The 12,337-nt window shown below is 39.2% G+C and overlaps 1 protein-coding gene and 1 long non-coding RNA gene across 2 annotated transcripts in view; both read left to right on the top strand.

The window, feature by feature from the left end:
* Nucleotides 1-12,337, top strand: part of LOC310741248 — a 248,859-nt gene that overhangs the window by 178,239 nt on the left and 58,283 nt on the right. The gene's annotated exons all lie outside the window — the stretch shown is intronic.
* kcnn2 (potassium calcium-activated channel subfamily N member 2) overlaps nucleotides 1,514-12,337 on the top strand; it is a 44,402-nt gene continuing 33,578 nt past the window's right edge. The window contains 4 exon segments of the mRNA XM_083568761.1: nucleotides 1,514-2,825; nucleotides 2,828-2,888; nucleotides 2,890-3,352; nucleotides 6,016-6,111. Of these exon segments, the coding sequence (XP_083424887.1) occupies nucleotides 2,516-2,825; nucleotides 2,828-2,888; nucleotides 2,890-3,352; nucleotides 6,016-6,111 (930 nt within the window). The 5' untranslated portion in view covers nucleotides 1,514-2,515.

The following is a 12,337-nucleotide window of genomic DNA, read 5'->3' as shown; positions in this document are numbered from 1 at the left end:
AAAACCCACAGCTAATGCAAGTGATTTCTGGCTCTGTGGCTACATAAATGTGTGTTTTGTTTAATTGGCTGTTGTAAAGACAGAATGTAACCAATGAGTGAAATCTGTACACAGTCCTGTTTAAGCCTACGGCGTAAAACGTTACACGTTTAATTAAGCCGTAAAATTCAATTAAAAGGCTGCGCCGGTTCTGATCACACGGCTCGCCTGTGGCCTGTGACTTCATATTGACTCTGTATTAGAACAATGATAAAAGTGCAGGTGGTTGAAAAAATGAGATGAGAGACGCCATTGTGAGGCGTTCATAATTTTATCCTTTATTAATTAAATGCGTTGGAGAATGTGGAGAAATGAGGAGAAAGTGTGACGTGTTATTGTCTATCAAATGCCTTATCAATGCAGTTGGCAAAATATATTTTATATTATTTTATATTTTCCGGCTATTTAAATTAAAGTACAATACCTAATGTGCAGGTATAGCCAAGGTATATATTTTTTAATTATTTTGTTGCAGCAATGGAAATCAAAACTCAGAATTTCCAATGTATTAGGACAATAAATAATGTCCACTGGAAAAAAAAAAAAAAAAAACCCACAACAGAGGCACCTACACACTCCTTCAGTGCTTGGCTTTCATATCTTCATATTCATGTAGATTTCGACTCTATGATTCTATAACTCAAATAAACTCACAAATATTTTTGTACTGTATTCTAAATAATGTGCCTGAGTTTTAATAGCTTGTTTACAAATATTTTGGGATTATATTACAATTAATGAATTCCCTGATTGATTGTTGGAGAGCCCCTGTTGTTGAAGTTCGCTGCTTTAAAAAATATATATAAAATGCAACTATAGATATCAAAATATATTGAAGTCTATTGAAGTATTTCACATCTGTACACAATTTTTCCAACCTAGTACAATTTATCCTGCTTTAAAAAAAAAGTCAAAGCTGCAGATCTGCTACAGAAACAATGGAGGAGCTGGAGTAATACAATTGAAATGCAATTAAGTAAATTAAATATTAGACCAATGTTTAAAAAATATTTAGTATTTACTATTGCATTGCTCTTTTATTATTATTATTATTATTATTATTATTATTATTATTATTATTTGCATATTTTGGTAAAATGAAACTAGTAAACTATCATTGAAGTTAAGCGATTTCCTCACCTAATGAATGTCAGTGTTTTAAAAGGGCTAGGGGATTCAACCATGGACAAAATTTTCTCAACTCAACTCTTAACCATGATGTAGTTCAGTTTATAATAACTGTTTACTCATTTAGAGGGAAAAGAGTTTTCCAATGATGGGCTCTTAAAACGGTTTTGGAGAAAATTCTAGGTTATGGAAGCTTCCTGAAATGGAAAAACACTGCTGAGTTCTATCTATTATGTATAACCCTTAAGGGTTCCCCCAGAGGACAACCATGTAAAAAAAAAATAAACAAAAATACAACGTAAATCTTCAAATTATTTTTTATTAGAAATGTGATAATTTTTATTATTTGTATTGTATTTTCTCCATATTTTAGTCTGTAAGTCCAGACCTTTCTATTCCCAGCAACAAATTCTGGCACAAAATCCTGAAGGGATTCCCAGATGACCTCAAGCCAGCTATGAGATATAATCTTTCCCTTGGGGGGGGGGGGGGGGTGGCTCTATTCAATAAAATGCCCTAGAAAAAGCTGGCTTCTCCTCCAACGGTTAGCTGGATTGTTGACTTTGTTATCCTATCTTGGAGAGTCATCCTAGTAACCCTGTAGAGGAACCTCATCTTTTCAACCTTTCTGCTTATTAGTCTAGATTACTGCTCTTTTCCTTGTCTGTACATTTCACATCCTGTGCACCTTTAGTTTGCATGTACCTTAAAATATCATTATCTGGGCCTTTAATGGGCTTTAATACTATAAAGGTAGGCTTGTCAGTGCGGAATACACTACATGCACCTTTTCCAAGTACAGAGTTGAGGTACAAAGGTGAGGTGGTGGTGTAGTGGTCAAGGCATTGAGTTCAAATCCCAGTAACCACAACCAGCTGCCCTGAACAAGGCCCTTAATCCCATAGCTGCTCAGTTGTGTTAATGGAATAAATGTAAGTGGCTCTGGATAAGGGCGGAAATGTAAATGAATAAAAACATTGGAAATTATGTCCTTGAGGGTTTGTACAGTATGGAATAAAAAAGTAAAAAAAAAAAAAAAAAAAAAAAGTGCCCTTTTGAATAAAATTGAAAGAAAGATGCACCTGGATGAAAAGGGTATAATACTTTTAGAAGCCAGGTGTGTGTGTGTGTGTGTGTGTGTGTGTGTGTGTGTGTGTGTGTGTGTGTGTGTGTGTGGTGTTTCCTATGAAGCTGGCATGCACGACTCTACCCCATGCCTATCTGTTTCCAAGCTTACCTGCTCTCGTGGTAACCATGGCAACCAGGAGCGCACTCAAGTTGGGAACGCCCACGATAGCACACCGTTGCGCGCGGTCAGCACGGAGCGGAGCGGCGCGGCGGCGCTCGGATGGAAAGCCCATTACAGCCGCAGCAGCGTCGCTTCGTTCTACAGCAGCGCCTCCAGCCGCAGCACTGCGCACCGCGAGAAGAACAGGGGGAGGAGGAGGAGGAGGAGGAGCAGCGCTCCGGCGGGCGGCGCGACCCCCGCACCTGCACCTGCACCGCGCGCAATAGCCTCGTTTGTCACGGGCCGTCGTGTCCACCGCAAGTCGGCACTTCAGCCAGGACGCTGTCCTTGTCGTCTTCCACGAAGCAGGGGTGCCAGTACAGCGCGTGTGAGCTCACGCCTTCTAGTCATGGTAGTTCATCCAGGCAACATCACCACCACCACCACCGCCACCATCATCACCACCACCGTCACCACCACCACCACCACGACCATCAACCGCAGCAGCCGGAAAGCCCGGTCGGCGAGCCCCGCCGCAAAATAGCCGCCGTCGCGATGAGCGGCTGCAGATACAACGGCGGCGTGATGCGGCCGCTGAGCCGCGCCGGCTCGTCGCGCCGCAACCTGCACGAGTTTGACTCGGAGTCGCAGCCGCTGCAGCCCGTGTGCGCCGCGGACGCCAGGACGGAGAACCGCGCCAGCGCGCCGGTGCCGTACTCCGCGGCGGACGGCGGAGGAGGCGGCGGAGGAGGAGGAGGTTGTAGTGGTGGTGGTGGTGGAGGAGGAAGCGGCAAGCAGGGCAAGAAGAAGAACCAGAATATCGGCCAGAAGCTCGGGCACCGGCGGGCCCTGTTCGAGAAGCGGAAGCGCCTCAGTGACTACGCGCTCATCTTCGGCATGTTCGGCATCGTGGTCATGGTCATAGAGACGGAGCTTTCGTGGGGAGCGTACGGCAAGGTACAGAGCATGCAAAAAAAGTGCTGCTGCTTATACACACTCGGCAGGGAGAAGCAAAAGAAGTATAATTTTGCTACTGTTAGAAATGCCTGAAATGTTATTAATCATACAAGACATGTATTTAGAGGATTCAAAGGTTTCCGGACAGATGTTTTTTATCCTAGATGCAGAATGAGCTTGTACAAAATACAGAATGTGTATCAATAGTTTGGAGCTACAATAATGCAGCTCCTGAAAGCCCACTGTAAGTCCAAACTGCAACACTCTCTTAATGCCATTACTTGTTCATGCAAAGTGTGCAGTGTTCACACAAAAAAAAACATCTGGAATTGGGTTTGAAGCCTTTCTTTCAGTAAGACTTTGGTCCAAAGTGTGTAAAATGTAAAACCATATAACTAAAGTCAATGATGAACATAATGGATGGTCTTAAACATTAGTTGTTTGGAGTGGAGATTTCCAACTGTCTCGGACACCCACATTATTATTAGGGTCCCTGATAATTAGCTAATCAGAAGTAGGATCCGTGTAAACACTAACACACTGCTCCCCGGTTCCTCTCCAAATGGCACACTGTCTAATGGGTTTTCTGTACCAGCAAAGCTAAACGTTGCCGAACACTAACCTCTGGCAGGATGTCAAGTGATAGGATGCACTTGAGACTGATGTTGTACACTATCAAGTGAATAAGGTGTGATTTCAGACAGCCCACATTAGCCTCGAATATCCAGTGCAGAACTAATGAAGCAGCACCAAACATGGCTTGGCTTGCTGCTTCAAAGTGTTTGCAATATACATAATGCAGTATTTAAACACCAGCAGCCTGTTTGTTTTCCGTATTCTCATCCAGTTCCACACACACATCAGCAGGAAAATCACCCGCTAGCGTGAGACTGGTACTGAATGAAAACATGGAGCTTCTGAAAGTGTTTAAAGACCTCTGGATTAAACTACATCCTGCAGCGACGGTTACAAGCACCGACAGCCTGGTGGCCTCCTGCCTGGAGTGTTTGCTATCTTGTGTTCATTTGCGTTGAAAGAAGTCAGCTAATGTTACACCGAGGCATTGTAATGGAAGTTAATCAGAGTAAACTATAAAAGCTAGACAAAATAAGGTAGTTAGGTAGGTTTTCAGAGGTTATAGCGTTACAGCAAGGGATTATCAGTGACTGTTTTAAGAGAAAATACAGTATAAGTGATAAACTTATATTGAATGATTTATAAATTTTAAATTAACATTTGTAATTATTTATTTCTGTGAAGCTGCTTTGCGACAATGTCTATTGTTAAAAGCATTAAACAAATAAAAATTGAATAAACATCCACCTAAGTATGACAAAAAATTGGGTATAAAAGAAGGTTGCATTAAACATTAAGGCATCCTTTCAGTAACAACACAATGTCTAAACACAATGTCTACATAAAGTCTATAGCTAGCTTGAAAAAAAGCTATTATTCTTTTAATTTTGAGTGTTATCTACACAGAACATTAACTAAATTAACTCCATAAGTACCAAGCATTGTAATAAGCCATTTCTTTCACTACCTCTAGATTAATGCTGTAGCACATCTGCATAATCCATGTAACATAAACAATATTGCTAGCTACCTTCATAGTTAGCTCCATTTCTTTGAAGCTAGCTAGCATGGCTAATCACTGCTGTATTAAAAATGTTGTCCAGATGAGATATGTTGATCGCTAGCTTCATTATTCTGCAAGAGACACCACTGCACTTGCAACACATTACAAAATGAACCACATAGCTCTCTAAAAATGACAAAGCAATCAATTTTGGTAGTAATCTTCATGCTTCAGATTTCACTGTGATAACTACATTTGATCTAGTTAGCTAGTTTAGTAGTAAACCACTATGCTATAATTCTGATATTTTTTAAGAATCTTTACATACAAAATTCTATGTAGCAACACGATCAGTGAGCTACAACAGTTTACATTATTTACACTATCCGAGTAGTTGCGTAACTCACTTCCCGGATTGCAAACAGCCGTTGACACATCATTTACTGGTGCGCAAAGGTGCACACAGTCTTTTGTTGCTAGTGGTACAAATTTGGCTCAACAGCCAAAATTATGTTAGACTACAATTGCCTTCAAGTGCAGATTGATTGACGTTGCGCCCATAGAAAGCCTGTCAGACCTGATGGCCCATTTGGGGTAATAAACAACGTTTCCTCTATTCCTCAAAAGGCATCAGTGCACCAGCTAAACATTTTTTACAAATGTAACGTAATAGCTATCAATTCAACACAACAGCGACTAAGGTGAGGGCTTGATATGTTAGAAGACCATCACGGGGAAATCTCACCACCATTGGTGTCCTTGTGGAGAAACTGTGAGCAATTGTAAACAGCACAAAGCATGATAATCGTCCAAGCAAACATATGCACATTCATATGAAAATAGCATGGATTAGCACACCCATTAATACTGTCCAAGTTACATTAACCCTGTCATTGTGCTTATTATTATTCAGTCATGAATTCCAAAACATATTATTCAGTACTTGTATTAATTATTCAGGCTACATTGTAACTAACAGGAAAGGCATGTATTTCCAAGAAAGAGGACAGACCTACAGACGTGTGCTGGACGTTTCAGGACCTCAAATGACCTGATATATTTTTTTTTCCCCTTTCTTTTTCAGGAGTCGTTGTATTCATTAGCTCTAAAATGCCTGATAAGCCTTTCTACAATCATCCTCCTCGGCTTGATTATCATATATCACGCCCGGGAGATTCAGGTAACCCATACACACACACAAACACACACACACACACACACACACACACACACACACACACACACACACACACACACACACACACACACTCCTGCTACTTCATATTGGGTCCACTGTAAATCACATAAAGCAGCCTTTTATGAGAGTGTAGTGTGATCCGTGCTTCATCCTTCCTCCTGAAAACATGTTCAGAAGGACACTTAATGTAGTGGTTAATAATACACAATCAGATTATGTCACCTTGGAGTGTATCCCATCCCTTAATCTAATTATCCTGTGGAGTCCGCCAGCCATCTCAAACTTTTCACTACAGAGAGATGTGTTCAGAGGGTAATATTTTGTTAAAGCATCAATCAAATCCGACACTATATTTTGATTTTGTGACATGTTGTGTAGTCGAGTGTCGTAGGGGATCCCCTATAGGAGCTCATTTCTAGCTTGAGAACGTGAGTGTTCTCTTGAGAAACGCCACACTGTAGGCGCTAATTCACTAATTAATCACTGCTGTTTTTACTGTACGCACCACGACCACAGCGTAAGGCTCTGCTCCAGAAGCTCTGCGTTGTCCTCCAGGGTAATCGTTTCTTTTCGGGCATTTTGGCTCCTGAGAGGGTTAAGAGAACACTCCGGACTCTGGGCTCAGCTCAGCTGAGCAGCTGCCTGCACTTGGACAAAGCTCAATTTTATGACCTTGCGTCACAGCTGTTTTTTTTTTTTTTTTCTTCACCGTGAGCCTTGATTTCATCTCAAGCTCATATATTTGTGTATCATGTGTATTGCTTTGTTAAGAGGCGAGAAAAAAAATAGAAGGAGCCTTGGAATCTTGTAAATGAGAATATGATTAAGGCATTGGTTCTGTTTCTTGTTTCTTTTTTAGCCTTTTAGAATCGAATCCGCTTTCCTAGCAAGATCTCAGTTATTCTCTCTCATTTCATCCCCCACTGCAGTCACTAAGTGCCGGGTGAATGCTTACTTCTCATTCTGGTTCCTGTAATTTCTGAAACAAATCAGGAAATGACTAAACACACTGCAACACTATCATGAGTGTCTTTTATTTTTCTCTTTCTGCACACTGGCTGGCGGTGTGAAGATCAATATCAAGCCCATGTTTGCATTCTCAGCTTTCATTCACAATATATTAAACTTTCCAAATGGTTAAAGGTATTATATTTCAGCAGTTTAAACTATTATCAGGCCACCAGGCAGGTATTTTTTTTCTCACATAAATAAAAACCTGTTCAATGCACTCTATATATACATCATCACTGCCTTTTTTTTCTCATTAGATGCTCAAAAGGTCCAATAATTCAGCGCTGGATTGATTTAACATTCGCAGCACTGCATTATTCCAGCTACAAGTGAACCTATTAGACCATTAAATTAGTCGAGCGCTTCTATAGATAACTTATCGTTAAAACAAATTGATTACTTTATTAGCAGGAGCGTTTCTCGCGATTCAGTTTGCTTGATAAGTGCAGCGTTCCGTAGCGCCAAACGTGCGCCCGGTCATCCATGCCACGGTTGAGCGAAATCACAGAGGAGCCTTGATGTGTTCCAGACATACAGTAGGCCTGCGAGGTGTTCTGAGACATCTCGAAATGTCAAGCCCTAGTAAAACCTATCTGACCTTTATCTTTCATTGGACTCACAATTCTATATGTCCTCAGATGTGGAGATGTTTTGAAATTCAGAACATGATGGCGGATATGGTTTTTGGTGGACTTTAAATTAAACTGTTGAAAATAATGAATGGAATTGCAGTGTCTATCAAAAGTTTGGAGACACCTAGTTTTTTTGTGTTTCTTTTGCTTCTGCACAACAAACAAATGCATTTAGTTTTTTCTGACCTTGTGATCCAGTTTTCCCAGTGCATTTCAATAGGATTTTGGTGTGGTGACTGGGCAGGGCGTTCTATGATAGATCACCCCAGATGACTGTTTGCTTTCTAAATAACGCTTACGGCGCTTGGACGTCCGCATAGTCTTGATGTATGGTGAAGTCGGTTCCAGTGACCCGCAATCCAGACGGTATTGCATGGTGTTGAAGTATGGAATTGGAGCCATGTTGGTTCAGGATTCCTTACAAGATTAAGGAATAAGTGTCCAACCTTCCCTGCTTTAAAACAACCACAAACCATTAAGCCTGCACCTCCATTTTTGACTGTGGGGGTGAGGCAGTCTGCTAATAACATCTCTCCTGTTCTCTGTCTTACATAAGTTAAGAGTTTCTGTTATAGCAGAAATGTACAATTTGGACTCATCTGTCCAATTTCTTCCAGTGATTCACTGACCAGTTCTTGTGTGCTTTTTTCTTTTACCGAGTTTATTGCATATAAACAAAAGAAACATGCATGTGTCTCAAAAACCATAGAAGACTAGGGGTTTCCAAGTCAAGTTAAGAAGCTTTTATTGTCATTTCAACCATATATAGCTAATGTAGTACACAGTGAAATGAGACAATATTTCTCCAAAACCCTGGTGCTACATACTTTTTATTGGCACTGTATGTATTCCCTGTTTCCAAAATTGCACAATACAAAACAACAGGAGGTATGTCATATATATCATCATCATCATCATCATCATCATCATCATCATCATCAACATGATAACAAAGATAAGAACTGACATTGTAATAGAAATTCTCCACTTCCTGGTGAGGTCATGGAAGGTGCAAAGTTGCATATCTACAGATTCATAAGAGTACTTATTTCAGCTAAAAAAGAAACGACACAATTGTTCTTTCAGAACTGTAGCGACCTGGTTCATTTTGTAAACAGGTAAAGGATACATGCATTACTTACTAAATAATCATAAGTAGGGACTAAATTGTTTAGTGAGATTTCTGTATAAATCTGTATTTAAAAAATCTATTCATAAATTAATCTGAGATTATTATTATTATTATTATTATTATTATTATTATTATTATATAATATATAATTATTTCAAAAGCTCACATGCATGCAAACTAATACAGATTTAAAAATGACATTTGTGACTGTTGATTTAATTGTTAGCATAATTTTGTTGCACAAAATCTTACACACAGCACAAGGAAGCTTTAAACATAATATTTATGTAATAATTATGTAATTTTATGTGAATAAAACATTAAACATTAAACATGCCTGGCGTGAATGTAAGATTGTTAAGACAATATTAACAGTTAGATTCAAGTTGTAGTGTATACATTTATTACCAGGTGAGGAAAATATTAGTTTTTTGATTCCATGGCTGGATAGAATTCTTGTATAAAAACATTTTAAAGGTGACATCAGGGATTTTTAAGTGATTATGATATCACTAATTTGATGACAAAATATTAATAGAATCTTCCAATACCTTGGATCTCGGTTTTACAGAAGCTGTCTTTGCATAATATTCTCCATTTGTCTTGTGTATCAGTATCAATTTTCTTCCTTATCATATAATTACATAACAAGTTCATATATTTTAAATGACTGTGCTGCTTTTTTAGTAAGTAGTTAAAAAGTAATAAATGAATGCAAATTGTTTTCTTGCCCCTGAAACAAGATTATTGACATAAAAATAAAGTATGCTTTTAACACAGGCAACAAGTAAGAGTGCAAATATCATAAAATACATCCTTATACCATAAAATAACAGACTAACCAAATAGGGCATGAAGATGCAAAGCAGAGATCATAACCATGTTGGAGGTCACGTAGACAGCTGTATCACGCTCCTAGCGAAATATCATAAATGTTTTGCTTCCTCATGATATAAAGATATGAATCATATTTTATTCAGCTAGGACTCTAGCCCCTCCATCTCCAAATATCAGTTATCTACCTTTAAAGATTCATTGTTTTAGGTACATCTTAGCATCGCATTACATTATTGCCATTTGCTGTTTTTATCTAGAACAAGTCCTTGCAATGAATCCTGAGTTGTTTTTGCCTCTTTTTTTTTGAACAATTGTAATAGAGCAATAGTTTACCACAAATATTGACCTTGGCATTATTTATTCCCTTCAGATACATAAATTTAGACCTGAGGTGTCCTGAGAGAAGAAATGTCAACCCGTCAGAAAACTTTCTAGGCCATGCTGCAAAAAAATTTATGAGGAATTTATACGAATTCAAACAGAGGGTGACATGCAACCCAAAACCATGACAGGAAAATCATGACAAAAAAAATCATAATTTTTATAAGCAACTTAAAAAATAAGAACACAATGTTACATTTTGAAGTAAAGCAACATTATCTCAGAAGTGAAAGGCCCTCAGTAAAGGTTGCATGCTTGTTGCTGGTGGATTATGGCATGTAAATACTTTTATGTAAAAACATTCACCCACAATGTCATCCGTAATCATTAGGTCTTCTGAAAGACCAATAGAAATGTTCCAAATGTCCAATATTTATTTGGTCAATCAGTATGTACAAATTTCACCAAACTGGAAGTAGTAGCTTGGTGTGTGTGGGTGAGTTTGAATCCCAGCATCACCAAACTGCCCTCTGAAGTAGAGAATCTGGCAAGTGGTGTCTTAGTCTTGTGTGTGTCTGTATATGTATATATACCTTATAATTATAATTTTACTTTTACTTATACTTTTATACTTTATGTTTAAATTTTGGGCAGTCGTAAAAAGCTGTTCACTACATGTCATACTCTGTAGGTGTGTATGTGATGAATAAAATTAGATTTGATTAGATTAGATTAGATTAGATTTGATTTGATTTGGAAAGGACCCTGTCTGGCACTACATTATTAAAATCAAAAACAAGGACATGGTTCTTGACACAGACAGGACCTGCTGTTTTCCATAAGTGTGTACAAGTGCTGCTTTCTTCAGAAAGACGAGGTTTTCAGGTCCATCCTTTGAAATTTAAATCCCTTTTTTCCCCTTTCTCATCTTCCTTTTTTCAGTCATTTCTGCTCATTGTAACCTTATAAAAGCAAGTGTGCCTGCTCAGAGTGAGAGAGAAGTGCTAGACAGAGAAATGAGCAACATAGCGCATTAGCAGAAGTGTTTCGAAATGGCACGTGGTGTTTGTTTCCCTCCCTCTACAAACATTTGCAGTGGGACAATTAAAGTCCCACCTTTGAGAAACAGTTTACACCCTTATAACGCAACGGTTCTTTCCCTTTTTACTTTACATCCTGCCTCATACCTGTTCATTATTGATTAGAATTACACAAAGCTAATTCCTGGTTGTGGCACAAACGTAGTCTGAGGTGTAGGGCGTCATGCTTCGTCTTGCAAATATTTGCAGAAACCTCCAGAGAATTTCAGAAACTCGATTCCTGTGGATTTTTTTTTCTCTTGTATTTAAGGCCTGCACGTCTCAAAGGGACATCGATCTTCTGAATGGTTTGCCACAAAATAAGTGCTGCCAGCGTAAATGGCGCACTCGCACATACACAGACACACACACACATATATCAGAGCACCATTTTACACATTCCAACCGTCAGTACCCCTTTCTAAGGGCATTTCTTTGCCTGTCAGTAGGGTCATTAGCATTACGATATGTAACGAGTTAGCTGGCGAATAAAGCATGGATAGTTTCCAAGCTTCTCGTTTTTCCATCTTTAATTCAGCAAGCCGGAAGAATCCGGAGAGACCAGGCGTCCGTTCAAAATGTTTAGGGCATCAGGTTTGTGCAATACGTGTCAGTAGCTCCCGTGCAGAGACGCCAGAATGTGAAAACGTGTTAGCGTGGCTGAGCCCAAACCTTACCTACATCACTTTTTTCCTCGTATCGCTCACTCGTTTTCACTGGCACTCCACAATTTTGCAGGATTTTATATGAAAAAGTTATATCCTTGTTCCATTACTTTCTCATTACGTCGACCATTTGCTTTAGCTGGTGGCTATTATTAGCTCGACTGTTCTTCTAATCATTTTTTTTATGTTATCACACTGTAAAGTTGTTAACACTTTATTACTATCGGCTACAGCGGTTGCCTAATCATCTACTTTTTGCCACAGAGAAATGGAGACTGGAAATGATTGGATTGTGTGGATTTGTGACAGCCTATAAAGGCAGGGGTTCAGTAAGGCTTCGGTGGAATACACTGTACTGTAACATACAATCATAGCTTACGATTAAACCCGAGAAAGAGGACAGCAGAGGCGTTATTTTATCCTGACTTTTTCATTCCTATTGTAAAGCATTTAATATTGTCAGCATGAACTTGTGTTTGGACAGTCAGGGTTTCATGCTTAGGGAAAAGGTGGACAGGGCCTTTAAGTTCA

The sequence above is a fragment of the Silurus aristotelis genome, assembly GCF_946808225.1.
Source record: "Silurus aristotelis genome assembly, chromosome: 18".
Taxonomy (NCBI): domain Eukaryota; kingdom Metazoa; phylum Chordata; class Actinopteri; order Siluriformes; family Siluridae; genus Silurus; species Silurus aristotelis.
This window is presented reverse-complemented; position numbering and strand designations above follow the sequence as displayed.